At 39.3% G+C, this 18,962-nt stretch overlaps 6 protein-coding genes across 8 annotated transcripts; 3 read left to right on the forward strand and 3 right to left on the reverse strand.

Annotated features, from left to right (window-relative positions):
- Window positions 1–611: 611 nt before the first annotated feature.
- MED31 (mediator complex subunit 31) lies at window positions 612–1,855 on the reverse strand. Its single transcript, XM_028320214.1, has 5 exons — window positions 1,694–1,855; window positions 1,483–1,572; window positions 1,187–1,356; window positions 692–872; window positions 612–654 (listed from the first exon to the last, which is right to left on the reverse strand). The coding sequence occupies exons 1-4, from the start codon at window positions 1,707–1,709 to the stop codon at window positions 729–731; spliced, it is 420 nt and encodes a 139-aa protein (XP_028176015.1). The 5' UTR covers window positions 1,710–1,855; the 3' UTR covers window positions 612–654; window positions 692–728.
- Window positions 1,856–2,125: 270 nt separating this feature from the next.
- Snap29 (Synaptosomal-associated protein 29kDa) lies at window positions 2,126–3,527 on the forward strand. The gene has a single exon (XM_028320213.1). The coding sequence runs from the start codon at window positions 2,302–2,304 to the stop codon at window positions 3,124–3,126; it is 825 nt and encodes a 274-aa protein (XP_028176014.1). The 5' UTR covers window positions 2,126–2,301; the 3' UTR covers window positions 3,127–3,527.
- Window positions 3,528–3,532: 5 nt separating this feature from the next.
- LOC114364191 (zinc finger protein 502) lies at window positions 3,533–5,558 on the reverse strand. Its single transcript, XM_028320212.1, has 2 exons — window positions 5,251–5,558; window positions 3,533–5,166 (listed from the first exon to the last, which is right to left on the reverse strand). Exons 1-2 carry the CDS (start codon window positions 5,410–5,412, stop codon window positions 4,084–4,086), a joined length of 1,245 nt encoding a protein of 414 aa, XP_028176013.1. The 5' UTR covers window positions 5,413–5,558; the 3' UTR covers window positions 3,533–4,083.
- A 211-nt stretch (window positions 5,559–5,769) lies between these two features.
- On the forward strand, window positions 5,770–11,153 carry eIF3c (Eukaryotic translation initiation factor 3 subunit C). Of its 2 annotated transcripts, XM_028320216.1 has the most exons (8): window positions 5,770–5,925; window positions 6,069–6,185; window positions 6,807–7,224; window positions 7,330–7,712; window positions 7,847–9,130; window positions 9,996–10,289; window positions 10,744–10,944; window positions 11,115–11,153. In XM_028320216.1, exons 2-7 carry the CDS (start codon window positions 6,093–6,095, stop codon window positions 10,918–10,920), a joined length of 2,649 nt encoding a protein of 882 aa, XP_028176017.1. In that variant the 5' UTR covers window positions 5,770–5,925; window positions 6,069–6,092; the 3' UTR covers window positions 10,921–10,944; window positions 11,115–11,153. The 2 variants fall into 2 exon arrangements, with proteins under 2 accessions (XP_028176017.1, XP_028176016.1); XM_028320215.1 differs by lacking the exon at window positions 11,115–11,153 and having other exon boundaries at window positions 10,744–11,010.
- Window positions 11,154–12,790: 1,637 nt separating this feature from the next.
- On the forward strand, window positions 12,791–14,843 carry Ubc10 (ubiquitin conjugating enzyme 10). Its single transcript, XM_028320227.1, has 4 exons — window positions 12,791–12,993; window positions 13,406–13,501; window positions 13,732–13,918; window positions 14,021–14,843. Exons 1-4 carry the CDS (start codon window positions 12,967–12,969, stop codon window positions 14,185–14,187), a joined length of 477 nt encoding a protein of 158 aa, XP_028176028.1. The 5' UTR covers window positions 12,791–12,966; the 3' UTR covers window positions 14,188–14,843.
- LOC114364201 (histone deacetylase 8) lies at window positions 14,657–18,676 on the reverse strand. 2 transcript variants are annotated; one of them, XM_028320224.1, is made up of 8 exons: window positions 18,580–18,676; window positions 18,288–18,477; window positions 18,016–18,157; window positions 17,808–17,914; window positions 17,392–17,584; window positions 16,412–16,584; window positions 15,487–15,687; window positions 14,657–15,287 (listed from the first exon to the last, which is right to left on the reverse strand). In XM_028320224.1, exons 1-8 carry the CDS (start codon window positions 18,643–18,645, stop codon window positions 15,085–15,087), a joined length of 1,275 nt encoding a protein of 424 aa, XP_028176025.1. In that variant the 5' UTR covers window positions 18,646–18,676; the 3' UTR covers window positions 14,657–15,084. The 2 variants fall into 2 exon arrangements, with proteins under 2 accessions (XP_028176025.1, XP_028176024.1); XM_028320223.1 differs by having other exon boundaries at window positions 18,568–18,676.
- Between the last annotated feature and the right edge of the window lie 286 nt (window positions 18,677–18,962).

Genomic DNA, 18,962 nt, shown 5'->3' on the forward strand with positions numbered 1-18,962 from the left:
CAATTTTACATCCACAATAGCATGCTATCTAGCACAGTTAGTTCTTGTACCGTTCATCGTACATACAAAAAAAAAATAGTTTGTGCCAGTGTTTTAATGGTCTCAGTGGGTAATCGTTGAGTTCCAGCAACTGATTACATAATTCTTCTAAAATCTTATGACTGAACCTGGCATAATCATCTTCAAACATGGCCACTAACATAGATCTCTGCCCAATGTGTCTTAGTTTTGACTGTCCTGGCCTGGCATATATCAAACGTTGGCCACCAACCTCAGTACAAGGTCTAGGACTGCTGGCACCAGGGGTTGCCAGTGGGCCCAGAGAGTGGCACTGCAACCTATTAATTGTAGTATGATTATGCTCAATCGAGTGACCTATAAGTCACCATAAATAAGAGTCACCGTCCAATGTGTCTTGTTTTTTCTTGGTCTTTTGGCTAAGATCAGTGATTGCTGGCACATATCAAACGTTGGCCACCAACTACAGCGTACTAAATGTAGGACTGATCGGTCACCGAGCTCATCGTACTAGATCTAGGACTGATTGGTCACCGAGCTCATCGTTCTAGATCTAGGACTGATTGGTCACNTTGGTCATCGAGCTCATAGTTCTAGATCTAGGACTGATTGGTCACCGAGCTCATCGTACTAGATCTAGGACTGATCGGTCACCGAGCTCATGGTACTAGATCTAGGACTGATTGGTCACCGAGCTCATCGTACTAGATCTAGGACTGCTGGCGCGGGGCCCCGGAGAGGGCGGCGGGGGGCGCGGGCGGCGGCGGCGCGTCGGGCGGCTGCAGCGTGCGCGTGCGACGCCGCGTGTAGTGCTGCCACAGCAGGATCGCTTGGTCGTCCATGAACTTGCACACCTGGGAAGGTAAACGAGTTCGTATGTACCACTGATCATCTGGTGTTCTGGTCATTTAATTCTTCACTGCAGGAACACAAGCATATTATTGTTCACATAAAGTATAAATTATGTGGAAGCAGAGAAAGTTATTATTATCCTAGTGAAAAAAAGAGTTTTGATAACTCCTCAGTTATTGTGTAAGTATTAGAAAAATAAAGAATTGATTAATATTTATTTTGTAGGCAGGCACTATCTAGTTGATTAAATTACAAATGGGTCCTGTTTTAAGAAAAAATCAAATGCCTTGTCAGACTTCTGTCAATAAGTAAATACCTGCGCTGAAACACATTCTCTTCTGAATGCTTCATGCTGAAGCAGTTCCAAGAAATGAAGACACATTGGATACTTGAGGTACTTGGCGTACTCCGGCTCGCGCCAGTACTGAAGGTACCGCAGGTAGTTCACAAACGTCTGCTCTTTCAGATATCCTCGCTGAGCTAGAACTGGGAAGATAACATAAAATTGTATAGGGAGAAACATATAAAATATTTAGAATTTTTCGTAGTACATAAAAGTTGCTACAGGAAGTATTTAATGATCAATTTTGAACATAAATTCACTGCACTTACAATGAATGTAATTTGGGTTCGCCAGACACTGCACAAATTCCAGTTCTATCTGAAATCGTATTCTATTCTGTTCCTCTGTTTCTGGGAGTACTGTAATGATAAATGTTTGGACACGGTTATAGGATAAACTAATCTGCTAAAATAAAACATAAATGTTTTATTAATCTAAGCATAAATGTATATAAAATGAACGTGTTTTAAGTTTAAATACCTTTTCCAGCCATCATCTTGAAAAGTGATAATGAGTCTATTTGCAACAAGGTGCCTTTGCTGGATTTTACATCAATTTAATTCTTGAATCAACAACTAAATTGCAAATACATTTTACAATAGCAATAGGAAATCCAATCCAATACTGCAACTGCATCCAAATTTTGACGTGTTTGACCGTTTGACGTTGACAGACACTGACTGGACCAAAGACAAAACAGAAGAATAGGGCTTGCGAGATTTCTTTCTATCGTTATTTTCTTAATCATAATGTATTCTTCTTTAAGCCAACGCATAAATTATCTTCGTTTGTAACTTTTCGGCGTAAATACCTGGAGATGAATCTTCTTTTCCTTCTTTCCTTCTTATTTTCAGGAATTATGACGGGAAAATAAAGATACATTCATTGGCAACACAGATCTTATGTCAATATGACTGATGTCTTGTGTGTGTGTGTGTGTACTGTGGACTTGTCAGGGGCGTACGTAAAAAAAAACTAGGGAAAAGGAAATTGAATTAACAAAGAACATTTCTGTCTTTGTGTTTTCTACGCTGTAAAATTTAACGACTCTTTCATTGCTAGTGTTGTGTGTGAATCAGTGATAAGAAATGTCTGGACACAAATACATCGGTAATACTAACAACTTGTTCGAAGATGACGACGTCGACGACGAAACTTTTGTTAACAGTTACCGTCCAAGGATCCCAGCTTCTCAACCTAAACCAGCTCCAACATCGTATGGCGGGGGCCACATAGCAGAACTAGAACGACAAAGACAAGCTATGATGGAGAGGCAACGCGAGATTGAACAACGTACTCTAGATTCCTCGTCTCGCAGTGTAGGCCTCTTGCGTGAATCAGAGCAAATTGGGATAGCGACAGCAGAGGAACTCGCCCGTCAGCGCGAGCAACTTCAAACCACCAACAAACGACTCGACGAGATTAACACGAACCTCACATACAGTCAGAAACACCTAAATGGTATTAAATCTGTATTCTATGGCCTAAAGAACTACATTTCCGGTAAATCGGACTCGACTCCTCCCCGAAGTCAAGCCTCTCCTGATGCGAGGGTCTCTGAAACAAGAGGCTCTTCAATAAGTGGTCTAGAGAGCACTCTAAATAATTTATCTAGTACTATAACTAGTGAAGATAGGTTCAATGCACACCCGTCAGCTCGACTGCGTGGCTTGGACGAAGGTAGCTCCTCTGCTGGGCAAGTGACTGATAGTAAACGGATCAACGATATGTTGGATGCTAACTTAGATGAAATGCTCCACTCCATATCCAGGCTCAAAGGCCTCGGTGTTGCCCTCGGTGATGAAATTGAACAGCAGAATGAGCTTATAGACACTATCCAAGACAAAGTAGAGGGAGCAGATATAAAAATTGGAAGTCAAAACAAACAGATGAATAAACTGCTTGGAAAATAGCTAAGAATATATTTTATGTATTGTGCATAAACATATAGGGTGTCAGAATAGCAACATGTTGGTTTATTGTGTGGTTGTTTGCTTGTTAAGACATTCCCAAGCAATATTTTATAACATTTTCTATAATAATTGTATAATATGTATTGAAAATATTTTTATTTTAGAGAAAATTTATTTTCTGGCTATGTTTAGTTTACAAGTTATTTTGGTGGTTTTGTTATACTGTTAGTTTTTAAGAAATATAAATTTAATTGTTCTAAACTGTATTGTAATGAAATTTAGTTCTACTCAAGCACCTTAATAACTATGTTTTAAAAGTACATACTCATCATTATTGCATGCATAGTATCCCTTCAACATAATATTCTTTACATATTTTAGTATTAAATGTATAAAAGAAACAAGGGTTATTTCATTATGTTCACTTTACTAGTACCTACCACTTTGTTTATGTAAAGTTCTGAAGAGAGAGATGGTTGACCTTAATTATAGGGAATTATTATTAAAATATAGGCTACATAGTTTGATCAACATGGTTTTTAAATGTTAGTGTAACAAACAAACAACATTCAACCATACTTAAATAGTGATTTGCAGCATACTATTAATTACTCTCCCTATCTGATCCTCAACCCAATTTTAATGTTTGACTGTTTGAGCACTAAAGTTGTTACATCAGATCATTAAAACTTTACTCATTATTATCCAAATAGAGTTGGCCTTGTTAGTCTGATAACACTGTAACATTTACTAAATATTTAATTTTTGAACTAAATTCTTGTAAATGTGTATTATAAATTAAAACAACTATTGTTTATTCTAATCAATTCATTTTTAATTACATTTATTAACATGGTGGGATGGGATACTGACTGAATATTGAATAAGTTTTTCAACATAGTTGTGATTGAACAATACAAGTTGAAGATATCACACATTAATCATTGTTATGCCTACCTAATCAAAGAAAACATTATCAACTACAGTCTCTAGGATCATGTCTGTAGCTTCCACATCGTGCACCCTGGTGTGCTTTTGCAGAACCCTCTTGTTAGTGAATTTTTTATTACAAATGTTACAGCTCATTTCCTTACTGTAATGACATTCTCTGTGGACCTTCATGCCATGTGGAGTAGCAAAGCCTTTAAAGCATATATCACATTTATGAGGTCTCTCAGTGTTATGTGTGTGCGCAATATGCACCACTAAGGAATGTTTTGTGGCAAAATTTCTTTCACAGTCTGTGTAATCACATTTAAACCGTTTAGGTCTTTCATGTCCTGAATGGACCACACTGTGAGCTCTCAGATATGATGCTCTTGTGTAGGTCTTTGGACAGTTTGGGCACGCAAACCGGTTCTCTCCGTTATGACCCCTCATATGTTCCATCAGAGTAGACTTTGCTGTAAAGCTTTTCCCACAAGTCACACAGACAAACTGTTTACGGTTACTTGAATGTGCAATTCGAAAATGCTTTTTCAATGATTGACGAGCCTTATAAGTTTTATTACAAAATCCACATTTAAACTGAGCAACATCTCTATGTGAAACTGCATGTTGTGCCAGACCGCTTGCAGCGTGAAACCTTTTTCCACACTTAGGACAAAGATATTTACGGACACCTGTATGAATATTCATGTGGTATCTCAATGAAAATATTCGGGTAAACGATTTTGAGCAGACAGAGCAGGCATATCTTTTGTCTCCCTCCTTCCTAGGTGGTTGCTCAGTAGCAGTAATCTCAGTGACCGGTGGCAAAGGTGTTAATTCCTTATTATTGTTGGCAGTCATTGATTGATCATAATCCAGCACCGGAGGATTGCTGAAGAGTGGAACGTCATACTCATGGTCCTGATAAACTACATTGATATCAATAGAATCTATGTCTGACCTCTGCAAATTGTTTGGTGATTGTATAGTAAGAATTTGAGACAGTGTGGTGTTGGCTTTCAAGCAGTTAAGTTTAAAGTTATAAGCCACCAAAGCAGTGGATACACATGATGTACACATTCCCTGAGGCCAGTTGTCTTCATCATTATTCTGGAAAAGAAAGTATAATATAGAATTAACATCTGAACCATAAGGAGAAAAAACAAAGCATTCGTATAACAGACGCATTTTTACCTCCAAACAATTGAGAAATACCAGAATATCGATAAGTTTCACTTTGTGCATTTCATGTTCAATAAGATCTTGGATATTCATAAACATTGTAGCATCGGATTCTAGTAGGCACGTACGGCAAATATTTTTCGTGAGAGGTAATATCAAACTACTGAACTCCATTCCTTGTTGACTAATGGGAATTCTCACTGATAAATATCACTGTACGCATCAAATAATTAGGAAAAACCATCATAAATTAGTTTTTGCCACATTTTAGCTGAAACGCAGAAAAAGATTTTATGGATTCAATAGACAAATAGAATCTTCTTCGATGATCATGTCATCTGTCAAGAAGGTACTTAAGTCATAGACTGATAGAGTCTTCTTTAAAGATTAAATTAAATAACGCCATTGATTTCGTAAGATAGATAGGGATTAATCATTACCATTAAATTCTTATTAGGTCTTAGAATTTTCAAAATAATCTGTGGACACATTTGACATTTGGCATGTAATTTTTAGCTGTGGTCAAAACGTTAAAAAAAAACTTCTTTCACTTTTGTTGAAGTGTGGAGTGTGTCGTTGGCAAACTGGATTTTATCCAGTTTAACAGAATTTATACCTGGTTTTCATGAGTTTCAGTGATATAAACGTTTTATCAAGAATCCTTACAAGTGTTATTTTTAACTGGAGGTAATCAAACAACTTTAGCACTTGCAATTAGTACCTAACCTCAAAGGCATGAAACTATGCTTGTGATCCTGTAATTTTGCCATCAACATTGAATTTCTCTACGTGGGAATGCTTAAATGATAAGAATATTTTATTTTGTTCAGGTAAAGAAGGATTAGGAAACAACCATGAGTCGTTTTTTCGCCACCGGCACGGATTCCGAGTCCGAGAGTGTCACCGATGAGGAGCCAGTAGTCCGCGCACCAGCGCCTGTGTACACGGTAAATACTCACTGCTTTGATATCGTGTTCAACTGTAGTATATCGCCATGATGCAGATTGGGCACAGTAACTTATTTTGCTTTTTACAAAAACATTGGGTGTCTTGTATTGTCGTGTAAGATCGAACACAATTAAAATTTGTCCTACATCCCATATGCTGACAAAAACCCGAAAACCTTTGCATCAAAATTCCTCATAAACTGAATCAAAATTGATACATAAAATAAGCTATAAAGTATCAATCTATTTATTAAACATCTTTCATAAAAAGTTGTGTTTACATTATTCTACATATAAAGTAAGCTGCCATGTTCCATTTATTAAAATAATCTTGATATAGGCAAAGATCTTTTTACATGTTTCATTAACTAAGGCTTTCTTCTATTATAAAAAACATACCTAACAAACAATACAAACATGTTTTATAAATTGATTAATGGAAAATAATTATTATTATAGTGTTTTTTAAACAACTTCAACAAAAGGAGGAGGTTCTCAATGAGGTTTTGACCTTATGATATAGTAAAACATTTTGTAGTTGTGCATTATGAATGTAAAACACATAATGGCATCATGTTTGATTTTTATTGTCAATAATAATTTTGAGTCTACTACCCACAGTTCAGTGATGATGAGGAAGAAACTAAGCGTGTGGTGCGCTCCATGAAAGAGAAGAGGTATGAAGAGTTGGAAGGAATCATCCACTCGTTACGTAACCACAAAAAGATCAAGGACTTCTCGTCGGCGCTGGCCTCATTTGAAGAACTCCAGAGAGCTTACACCCGAGCAGCTCCTGTGGTACAAAAGGAAGAAAATGGAATCGCTCCACGATTCTTTATTAGAGCTTTAGTCGAACTCGATGACTGGGTCGCCGGGGCCTGGGCTGACCGTGACGCCAGGAAGGCCTTGTCTAAAGGGAACAGCAAAGCTCTGACATCATTGAGACAGAAATTGAGGAAGTACACTAAAGACTTTGAGGCTGAAATATCTAAGTTCAGGGAAGACCCTGACTTGCCTGATGATGATGATGAGAGGAAAGGTAATCCATTGAATTATTTATTATTCCATAGATACTTGAATTTCTATTTGTGCTGACTTTTCAGTTTGCCTTTTCTATTTTCTAAAATCTCTTATCCCTCCTTAGATACGTCATCATCTGACGATTCTGATGATGATGAGAAGCCGAAAGAGAAACCACGAGCCCGCCGGTCACCCGAGCCACGGCGCGCGCCTCCCGAAGACGACGACTCCTCAGACACCATGGACTGGGGCTCCAGCTCCTCCGAGTCCAGCTCCGAGTCCGACTTCGAGGACGGTGGCGCCGCCGCCATCCGCAATCGGTTCCTCAAGAAGAACACCGAGAAAGAGGAAGATGAGGAGAGAGACAAACGGAGGATTAAGCGGCGCGAGGAGAGAGTCCGAACCGGAAAAGTCAGCAAGAAGGATCAAGCTGACGATGGAGGTGAATGGGAGACTGTCAGAACTAAAGGCGCGGCTGCCTCTGACAAGCCTAAGATGTTTGCTAAGGTGAGACAAATCCACAAAAAAAAAATTGTGACATCCACAATTTTTAGCTTTGTTTTTGTTATTATCAACATCAACATTATATGTCAGTCCTGTCTTGCTTATTGTTAATCCTCGCATTATTGTTTTTGAAACAGGACAGCGACATCGACGCAGCTCTCGTGGTAAAGAAGTTGGGAGAGATCAGCGCGGCCCGCGGGCGCAAGCGCACCGACCGGCGCGCGCAGCTGGAGCTGCTGCACGAGCTGCGCACCGTGGCCGCGGCGCACAACCTGGGCGACGCGCTCCAGCTCAAGCTGCGCGCCGCCACCGTCGCCGCCCTCTTCGACTACAACCCCAAGGTCTCCGACGCCATGAAGCCCGAGTACTGGTCCCGGCTCGTCGAGAACGTCGACCACATGGTCACCCTCCTGCTCGCCCACGAGGACATGCTCCTCAGCGAGACCGTCACCGAGGAGAGCGAGCAGCTCGTCGCGCCGCCCTTCAAGGTCCGCGGCTGCCTGCTCACCGCGCTCGAGCGCCTCGACGACGAGTTCACCAAGCTGCTCAAGGAGTGCGACCCGCACTCCAACGAGTACGTCGAGCGCCTCAAGGACGAGGTCCGCGTGTCGGCGCTCATCGACCGCGTGTGCCAGGTCGTCGAGCGCGACGGCACCCCGCAGGAGATCTGCCGCGCCTACCTGCGCAAGATCGACCACCTGTACTACAAGTTCGACCCGCGCGCGGTCAAGAAGGACCCGCCGCCGGGCGAGGAGACCACCATCAAGAAGATGGAGCGCCTCTGCAAGTACATCTACGCCAACGACGACACCGACCGCCTGCGCACGCGCGCCATCCTCTCGCACATCTACCACCACGCGCTGCACGACAACTGGTTCCAGGCGCGCGACCTGCTGCTCATGTCCCACCTGCAGGAGAACGTCCAGCACTCGGACCCGAGCACTCAGATCCTGTACAACCGCACGATGGCCAACCTCGGCCTGTGCGCGTTCCGGCGGGGCAACGTGAAGGAGGCGCACGGCTGCCTGGCCGAGCTGATGATGACGGGCAAGCCGAAGGAGCTGCTCGCGCAGGGCCTGCTGCCGCAGCGGCAGCACGAGCGGTCGAAGGAGCAGGAGAAGATCGAGAAGCAGCGGCAGATGCCGTTCCACATGCACATCAACCTGGAGCTGCTGGAGTGCGTGTACCTGGTGTCGGCGATGCTGATCGAGATCCCGTACATGGCGGCGCACGAGTTCGACGCGCGGCGGCGCATGATCAGCAAGACGTTCTACCAGAACCTGCGCGCCAGCGAGCGGCAGGCGCTGGTGGGCCCGCCCGAGTCCATGCGCGAGCACGCGGTGGCGGCGGCGCGCGCCATGCGCCGCGGCGACTGGCGCGCCTGCCTCAACTTCGTCGTCAACGAGAAGATGAACGCCAAGGTATAATACACTNGATACACTTGATTATACTCGTAATACATACAGCTTTGAAAAGTTTCCAATTCTCTAGATGATTTTCGTTCGTTCGTTTCAGCCAAATGACGTCCACTGCTGGACAAAGGCCTCCCCCAAGGTTTTCCACAATGAACGGTCCTGCGCTGCCCGCATCCAGGCTCTTCCCGCGACTCAGATGATTTTCACTCAATATTTAATTCTTTACTGAAATAGCACATCCAAAAAGGCGTTGTCTCATCTCATCCGGGGATACATTACTCAATAGATTGAATAGTCGCGGATCCCTCCCTACACATTGAAGTCGCGGGCTATTTCGAAGTAAAATAGAAACAAATAGTCGACATTCACGACCATGTTATTATGTAAAATAGTGTTAAATAACTACCTTTTAAAACTCTTGTTCTCTTATTTCATTCCATATAAATATTTTAACTTGAAATGTGACAATTTCTTTTTATAAGCCGTGACTACATAATGTAACTCATTAATAGGGTATTTGACACCACCAATCAATTGACGTACTTTTTAAAACTGTCAAAACGACACTCTCCCATAGATTTTGTACGGCGATACTAGCATGTGACGTCACAATTTTATCAACTCAATGAAAATCCTTTTTTCAATTATAATGCAACCAAAAATCGTAATTTACAGGTAATTAAAAATTAATTAAGTTTTTAAGACCAGAAAGAAGTGTATTTTAAAAAAAGTTGTTCTTTAGAATTATTGGGAAATGGTGTCAAATACCCAATTAACATCGCGTTAAGACCCGTGTCTTACTATTTTAGTTGACAATTTCTTTCTTTGACAATTTTGTTTCAAATATGATAAGTTCTATCTGTCATTTCAGGTCTGGGACCTAATGGTGGGGGCAGACAACGTGCGAGCGATGCTAGGCCGCCTGATCCGCGAGGAGTCTCTGCGCACGTATCTCTTCACGTACGCACACGTTTACGCCTCTCTGTCGCTCAAGTCGCTCGCCGACATGTTCGAGATGCCGCGACAGAGAGTCCACTCGCTGGTCTCCAAGATGATCATAAATGAGGAGCTGCTGGCGTCACTGGATGATCCCAGCGAGTGCGCCATCTTGCACAGATCGGAGCCCACTCGCATGCAAGCGCTGGCGCTGCAGTTGGCCGATAAGGTGAGCGAATTTTACTACATTTGGATTAAACTTGAGCAGAACCTGGCCATGTTTATAAAAATTATTGATATTTTATTGAGTGACCTAATTACTCGGTCCAAACATCTGAAAGTCCTTTCTGCTAAGATTGTTTACTATCAATCCTAGTGCATGACTGCATGTAATTTCTGTTTACTTCTACTTATTTTCGTATTTCGGATCGATCTATTCCTCTCATACAGAGTTAGACATAGATATTAATTAGGTATCAGAAATATCTATGCTGAACAGAGTCAAGAGATGAATCAATCTTGTGAATCCAATGATTCATAGGATGTCTGATTCATTACTTCTCAAGTAATGTCTTGTTCATATCTAAACAGGTTACAGGGGCCTATGTTCAGCAGTGAACGTCCTATGGCTGAGATGATGATCATCTAAACAGGTTAACTGACATCATAACTCTATTCTTCAGGTCGGCAACCTAGTGGACTCCAACGAGCGGATATTCGAGAAGCAAGGCTCGTTCTTCCAGCGCGGCGGCGCCGGGCGCGGCGAGGGCCGGCAGCGGGAACCTCGGCGCGAGGGTGGCGGATGGAACCGGCGCACGCGCAACCGCCGCCGGGACGACGAGCGTGGACACGACGACTAAACGGACAGTCAGGCCCAGACCAGAGCCCCGATTACGGTAACTTTTAACGTCTACAATCCAGACGCGCTTCATCGATTCTGCGATACGATTGGTCAAAACAGCTGACGTACGCTGTTGAACGACCAATCGTATCGCAGAATCGAGAAGCGTGTCTGGATTGGAGACGTTAAAAGTTACCGTAATCGGGGCTCAGACGGTGAAACGCAACTGCAACGAAACTGCAACTTTCTGATAAATGAAACTGAAAATGAAAGTTTCAAACTGGTCGCGTCATGTGTGGTCTCTCAACGGATACTATGGCAGAAACTTAGATGCAACTCAAAAGTAACTAGCAGTTGCAGTTTCGTTGCAGTTGCGTTTCACCGGCTGTTCTGGGCCTCAATCTAGCTGACTTTGCCGATCAGTGTAACGTTGTCTCAAAATATAATTGCGACTTTAGTACTTTCTCGCTTTGATTTTTTATGTCAAAAAAGTTTTGTGGATAAGTCAAACGCCCGTATTCACAAACATTACTATGGGTTCTCACAGTGCCCATGAACGCACAGGGTGAACCAATCACAGAGCTCTATTCAATGCTGTGCGTTCGATTTGCTGCTTCACTTATGCAAGCATCGTTTGTGAATACGGGCGATAGATACAATGGTTATTTGAAATAAAAAATCAAAATGAGAAAAANGAGAAAAAAATTAACCTAAATTCGCAACTATATTTTGAGCTAATGTTGTTGTGATGGCCAAAGTTGCCCAGATTGACTGTACCGTTGAGATGCGTACAACTTATGCTGTATGGAAATAAAGAAAACAGTCTCATAGATTTACTTTTTGTAGTTTATGGGAATCAATAAACGCTCAGATATGTAATAACTACTGGGCAGCTCTTATTTCAATCCAGCTCGTATTACTGTCTAAAATTAGAAGGTTTACAATCTTTTAATTTTATACGTACGTCTCTTAATTGTATACATAGAAAATTAGGTTTTATTGTATTCGACTTTATACCACAAAATGTAACATCAGTTTATCTATCTTGCAGAAAACTACATCTATCAATATACTACATTCTACCCAATGTAATGCATCTATAATATTTAGTCTTGTCCTCAATAGCCCACATCCAACTAAACCTGCAGTAAACATTTAAAATTGGTCACAATATATTTTTTATTCTATCCCATTTGTCCTCTCTCCTAAATCCATCTTCTCTAAACAGTCGGTCTGCCAGTGGGGTCAGTCGCAGTCTCAAGCTTGTGTTTGTCGAAATTAGGTAAGAAAAAAACTAAATAAACTACGATAGTAGAATCGCTAAAGTATATGGATGGGGAAGGCGCATACAGATAAGCAGGGATACAGGAGCAGGTATAAGTTTTAGTATTAAGTACCTCGAAGCCAACAAAACGTTGACCTTATAACATAAGTGTCACACTAGCTTTTGCCCGCGGCTTCACCCGCGTGAAATTTATTTTGTCACAGATCGTCATAAATTATAGCCTATTATGTTATTCTGGGTTATAAACATTATTACCGTAAAGCTTCATCAAAATCCGTTCAGTAGCTTTTGCGTGAAAGATATGCGTGACGTGATAGTTTTTAGTATTTCTATCAAACGCTAGATGGCATTGAACAAATTGCGTTTTGTTTAGCGATGGTTGTTGATCATCACTATATTTATTCCCCTGAACACTAGTATTATATTATCTGTGCCTGAACCTTAAAAGTGTTATAGTATCAAGAATTAACTATCTAACTCCAAATTATTGACTGAAATGTTAAAACTCAACAAAATGTATTGCTAAAATAATTTCAATAATAAAAAAATTCAATTTTAAATCATGAGTCATGTTTTGACGTTTGTTTAAAGCACTCAGGAAACTAAACGCAGTTCTTAATGGTTGCCGATTTGCAGTGGACCTTTCCACTGACGTTTTACAACTAAATCCTATTAATTTCTTACTGTGCTGTATAATTATGTTGTTAGTTTGGACGATTAAACAACAAGTTTGATTTCCAAAGATTTAATCAGAATCCTGAAGTTTACAGTTATACAACAATGGCTGCAACAAGGAGACTACAAAAGGTGAGACATCGTTTTTGCAATTGGAAAAACCTATTCCCGTTATTAATATCCATTCTACGTAGATTTCAAGAATGGTGTAACACGGTTCCATTTAAACGAATACGTTTTGCATAAAACATAGGCATTTTTTTATGAAAAATAAAATTTGTGAAATTATCCCAATGTATTGTTACACACTGCTAAAAATTGTATGGGACAACCCCTAAAATTCTCATGAAGCTATATTTTAAACCAAACTTTAGTCAAGATAGGTATCATTTGCATTTTGAAGTAGTGATACAATAATTTAGATCATTATTTTTAGAGTAGAAAAACAGTCTCATTTTACAATTCAAATAGCACATTTTCATGGAAGTCTTACATTATTTATGATGTATTAGATTGCATTATAATTGTGTATCTGTGTTTATAGGAGTTAAATGACATCCGGCAGTCTGGTTTGAAGTCGTTCAGGGACATTCAGGTGGATGAGTCAAACATTTTAACTTGGCAAGGACTTATTGTTCCAGTAAGTGTTGATGTTTCACTTTAGTATTTTCTTGCTGTTTCTTTCTACAATCACTTGTCTGAGTTGGTGAATAAAAAGAGAAGTTTTGTAATAAAAAAGTGCTTTGCGCGCAGTCATGGTCTACTTATTACCTAATTACACAGATAAAATTACTTTAGGATGAATCAACTTTTTAAGCAATTAAGATTGTTTGGAAACTACACTCTTTAAAAATTGCAAAATGTTTTCAGGACAACCCACCTTACAATAAAGGAGCATTTAGGATCGAGATCAACTTCCCAGCAGAATACCCATTCAAACCTCCCAAGATTAGTTTCAAAACGAAAATTTATCACCCAAATATTGATGAGAAAGGGCAAGTGTGCCTGCCCATCATCAGTGCTGAGAATTGGAAGCCAGCCACCAAGACTGATCAAGGTAATCATCAAAAATTATCCTTACAGTTCAACATTACTCATATTTTCAGTGAACAGCATCATGAAAGGTATTGTGATGTTTAATTTCTCAACTTTTTTACAGTTATCCAAGCATTAGTGGCCCTTGTTAATGATCCTGAGCCCGAACACCCTCTGCGTGCGGAACTAGCTGAAGAATTCCTGAAAGACAGGAAGAAGTTCACTAAGAATGCTGAAGAATTCACTAAAAAGCACAGTGAAAAACGGCCCACAGACACTGACACTAAATAACCAATTGTATGGATCATACATAATTGCTTGGATCTACAGCAATAATGTTCAGTTTATTTAACCATAAGGCTTGACAGTTCATCTATTTAGGATTAATATAAACCTGACATTGTTATTTCACTGTGCATTTATTGTAAATTAGCTAGCTAAAAAGTATTTGCAGATTGTTTTACCAACCAACTCCAAATTAGACATTGCTGTACATCCAGGGTATTTTCGACTTCACAGATTCCTGCTATTGCTTGTTGGTCACTGTATTGCTTGCAAAAATAAGCACTGTTAAGACTAAATAAAGTTAGTGAATAGCAATTGGCAGTTTGATGAACAAGGCTTTGAATTTATTGCTTGTTTAAATTAGATTTCGGAATTGTATCAATGAGTTGGGTATAATAAACTTAATTAGGGTTTTTATTGGTCCTTATTATATTTTTCACTTAATTTTTTCTAATTTAATGTCACTACCTTACTATAGATTTTTTCTAATTGTCTTCAGAGCTATTGATAATTTTGGGTTCACATGTACTCAAAACTATGTAAATAATCATGCACATGGTAATTTTACTATCAAGCAGGTGTCAATATTTGATTTAAATTGAGCTTGTAGGAAAAGATCATAGGAAGAATACAAAGTTGATTGTTAATAACATGGCTCTACCTGCAGAGCATGAAGTTACTGATCTGATGATGCCCGAGTATTATAATTTTAATGCCCCCTTTAATAAGTCAATGTGTTACTTGGTAACTTACTGTGTGTGCTGAACAATTCAGTGAGAAAACTTTAAAATATATATTTTTTTCGAATTACTATACTGTTTTTATTTAAAAATCTAATAAGGTAATAAATGACTAATTCAATAGATAACAAATGAAACATATAATTAAATTCCTATAACTACATCAGTCTATAAAATCGTACACATCAGAGGAAACAGTTTTTGGTAATTTAGCACTATCTTTATCTTTGCTTATCGATTTACTATTCAGATTAACATTATTACAACTCTTTTTGTCATTCTGTTCATGATGAGCGCCAGTGTCGATCTTTCTCTTCAGCATCCGTTCTTGGAATTTACTTGGTTGTACATATTTTTGCAAATTATCTGTAACAAATATACATCTGATAAATACCTAGGTACTTTTATTATAAGTAGGTACCTAACCTAATGTATGTTGTTACCTATGCGCGGTTTGAAAGCTAAATAGATAAGTTTATTAGATAAAATTGCCAAAGATAACATGCGTGGGTTTAAATGCCAAATTAGGCAGTCCTAAACAATCATGTTCCATACTAATAATTACCTTTTATTTCAGCAATGCACTTATCAAGATGATTTTTTTTGTTTGTATCTCTAGCTAACATGGGTTCCACTGCCAACATATAGTCCGGTCCGTATTTGGTCCAATGGCTGTGTTCAGGAATGTTTTCATCTAACGTCTCTCCAACTACGAGGGCGGTGATCGATGTCCAGACACGCGCAGCGTTTGCATAATTGTATCCCCCTGTAACATAAAAAGTAGTAAAGTACTTCGTCATAAACTACCTTGCTTCAGATCGCGATTTCGCAGTTTATACAGGGTGTGGTGGCAGAAATGAACTACGTAAGTATGAATTATATAAGGATTTATACGTATTACCAAATAAGTATGTGTTATTAATTTACGATTTCTAGGTATCCATGGTTATGTAGCTACAATCAGGTACTTAGGCGATAAGATTACTTGGGCTTAAAGAATTAAAATAGGTGAAAACTGATTGATAACATTAAATCATTTAAATCCAACTCGCGACATAATAGTGACCAGTATAAACATGGGATGTGGCGCGAATTATTAATTATTAAAAACTGCTTATTTCACGAAGAAACATCTAAATCAATAAAATGGTTGCGCACGGCTTGCCGCATAGCGTCAGCATTCAGTAGTAATCTCTCTTATCCTCCATTATTTTCGCCCAAATAAAGTTCTCCACAATAGACCTCGAACGAAACCCTAGTGTTTGAAGTAGAATACGCGAGTACGTAAGGGCGTAGGGGCGCTTCACTTGTCCAATACAGCAGCAGCAGTCTTTATGTCAATTTCTTTCTTGCGACCACTAAATCTGCATTTTGTCTGTGAACATTTACTTACCTCCAAACAAAGTTTTCTCGTGTCCAGTAACAGCAGTGAAGCTTGGATGCTACTTCTACTACACCTGCATTTTGTAGGTACATGAAAATGTGCTTACCTCCACCTAACAATAGAGTCGGTTTTCGCTTGTCCAGCACAGCAGTGACGCACGCGCAGTACCCGCGCGCGGTCAGATTGCCGCCGCCCTGCGGGTCGCGCGCCAGTGCGTCCGCGCCGCACTGCACCACCACCGCGTCGGGCAAAAACTTGTCAAACACTGATGAGAACACACTGAAAATTTGCCAAAATTATGTAGATCAGAGCCCCGATTACGGTAATTTTTAACGTCAACAATCCAGACACGCTTCTCGATTCTGCGATACGATTGGTCGTTCAACAGCGTACGTCAGCTGTTTTGACCAATCGTATTGTAGAATCAGAAACGCGTCTGGATTGTAGACGTTAAAAGTTACCGTAATCGGGGCTCAGAAAGGTATGTGTTCCACTAAGGTGCATCTGATAAGCGCAGTAGTACCCGCGCGAAGTCAAATTGCGCGTGACCATTGTGCAGTCTTGTCCAACACTGATGAGAACACACTAAGTGCCAACATTTTAGAGGACAAGCAAAAACCACTGTTCCATCAACCTGGCAACTCATGCAACTGGATTTGGTGTGGTGATGGTGATGTTTTGCTGGTGACTGTTACAACATACTATGGTAGATCCTGCTACTCCTGCTAGGTATATTAACTTTATCAGTAGGTCAGAAAGATTCAAAGCAGCAAAAATGGTCATTTTATTAAAGGTAAATCTATATACATATATAAAAATGAAACCCGTTTTCCGTTGTCACGACATCGACATAACATGAAAACGGCTTGACCGATTTGGCTGATTTTTTTTTTGTAGTTTTCTAATACTCTGTACAAGGTTTTTACGGAAAAAAATAAAAAGAAAATCTCTACGCTAAGGCGGTACGAAGTTCGCCGGGTCAGCTATCTTATAATAAAAATAATATTTTTCACACATTACCTAATGCTCAACCCTCTGCAATGTTTAATATTATTTTGTTATGTGATATTACAATAAAAATCTTACTTTTGGAAAACATATTCAATGGTGTCATTGGAGTACCAAGCACTGAAGGGGAAATTGCATGAGTATCCCTTGCCAGTCAAAGAGCCAATGTCATTAATGTTCCCAGTCCCTGGGTAAAATCCTGGCTCCAACTTGTGGAATGAGAGAGTTAGCACATTCTTATTTAGACAATATGCATCTTGTACACCATTACCTAGAACAAAAACCAGTTTTAAATATGAAATATTATTTTCTGATATTTGTTTCAAGTGGTAAAAGCAATAGCTATTGGCAGCAGTACACATAACAAAACTTTGATTTTATGTTAGTTACAACTGTTGCAAAACAAACTTTGGAAATAGATATCGATGCCAAAATCACAAAGCATTCAGGTGATATGTAGTTATATGAAAAAGACAATGCAATAAATTAATTACCATGATGTACATCAAGATCAATATACAACACCTTAGGATATTTAGATTTCAAAGTTTCAATAGCTAATACAATATCATTGACATAACAAAAACCATCAGCAGCAGATCTGAAAAATTTACACATTGTTTTGTTACTAGGAATATTAAAAATACATACTTTAGGAATACTTTCTTTGGAATCAAGCATGCAAAGAGTTATACTTTTTACCGTTGAGCATGGTGCCATCCGCCACACCAGTTAATGGCAACCTCGGCAGCCCCAATTACTAGGCTTTTTGCTGCAGTTACAGAGCCTCCAGCAATCACTGATACTAAATCATACATATTAGACACAGGGGGACAATCATATCCTGAAAATATATCATAATGAAATTAATAAAATATTAGCACTGTGTCTGAGATACGGAGCAAATAACAAGAAATAATAATTATATTGAGAGTAAAATATGATGAATTAACAAAAAATGTTAAACTGCTTACCTATTCCATATTCCTCATCAACTGCATTAGGCATATAATCTTCATCAATATCAACGAGTGATTTTAAATAGTCAATGTACAACTCAGAGTGAAACTTTTTCAGATCTTCATAAGTGGCAGCAGATGAACGAATAACTTTCATATGCTTATTGAGATCATAAGATACAATGAGATCATGTACCATACTTGCCTGAAAAAGAAGTAAGTACTCTTCATTACGAAAACCGAAAATCTTAACAGGAGTTTTTTCCTCCCATAAAACTCAATTATTTTTACATACTCTTCCACATACAGCAGGCAAGCGATTACACTGATCAATTAAATCTTCATCCCAAATGTAACACACTTTTTCTTTCATTTTTTATTAAAATTAAAACGGTAAGGTTTTAAAAATTAATACAGCGAAGTTTGTTGACGAAGAGAGAGAAACTTTTGAATGTAATGTCATTTATGTCATAACTGTCAAACAAATAAAAAAACGTTCAGAAATAATTATAGCTTATTGTAAAAAAAAACATGTACTTACTTTGAGCTCACACTATTGTGCTCTGTGGAGCTCACAGTCATAGTTTGAAAGTAGTGGTGTACGTGTACACCAGTGTACACTGCACTTTAAAAGATAAAGATGTCTATGGCTAGAGTATTTATTATTCATTCACTCATTCGTTCATACTG

Source organism: Ostrinia furnacalis, unplaced genomic scaffold, assembly GCF_004193835.3.
Source record: "Ostrinia furnacalis isolate ACB-3 unplaced genomic scaffold, ASM419383v2 OfSCF7365, whole genome shotgun sequence".
Classification (NCBI taxonomy): domain Eukaryota; kingdom Metazoa; phylum Arthropoda; class Insecta; order Lepidoptera; family Crambidae; genus Ostrinia; species Ostrinia furnacalis.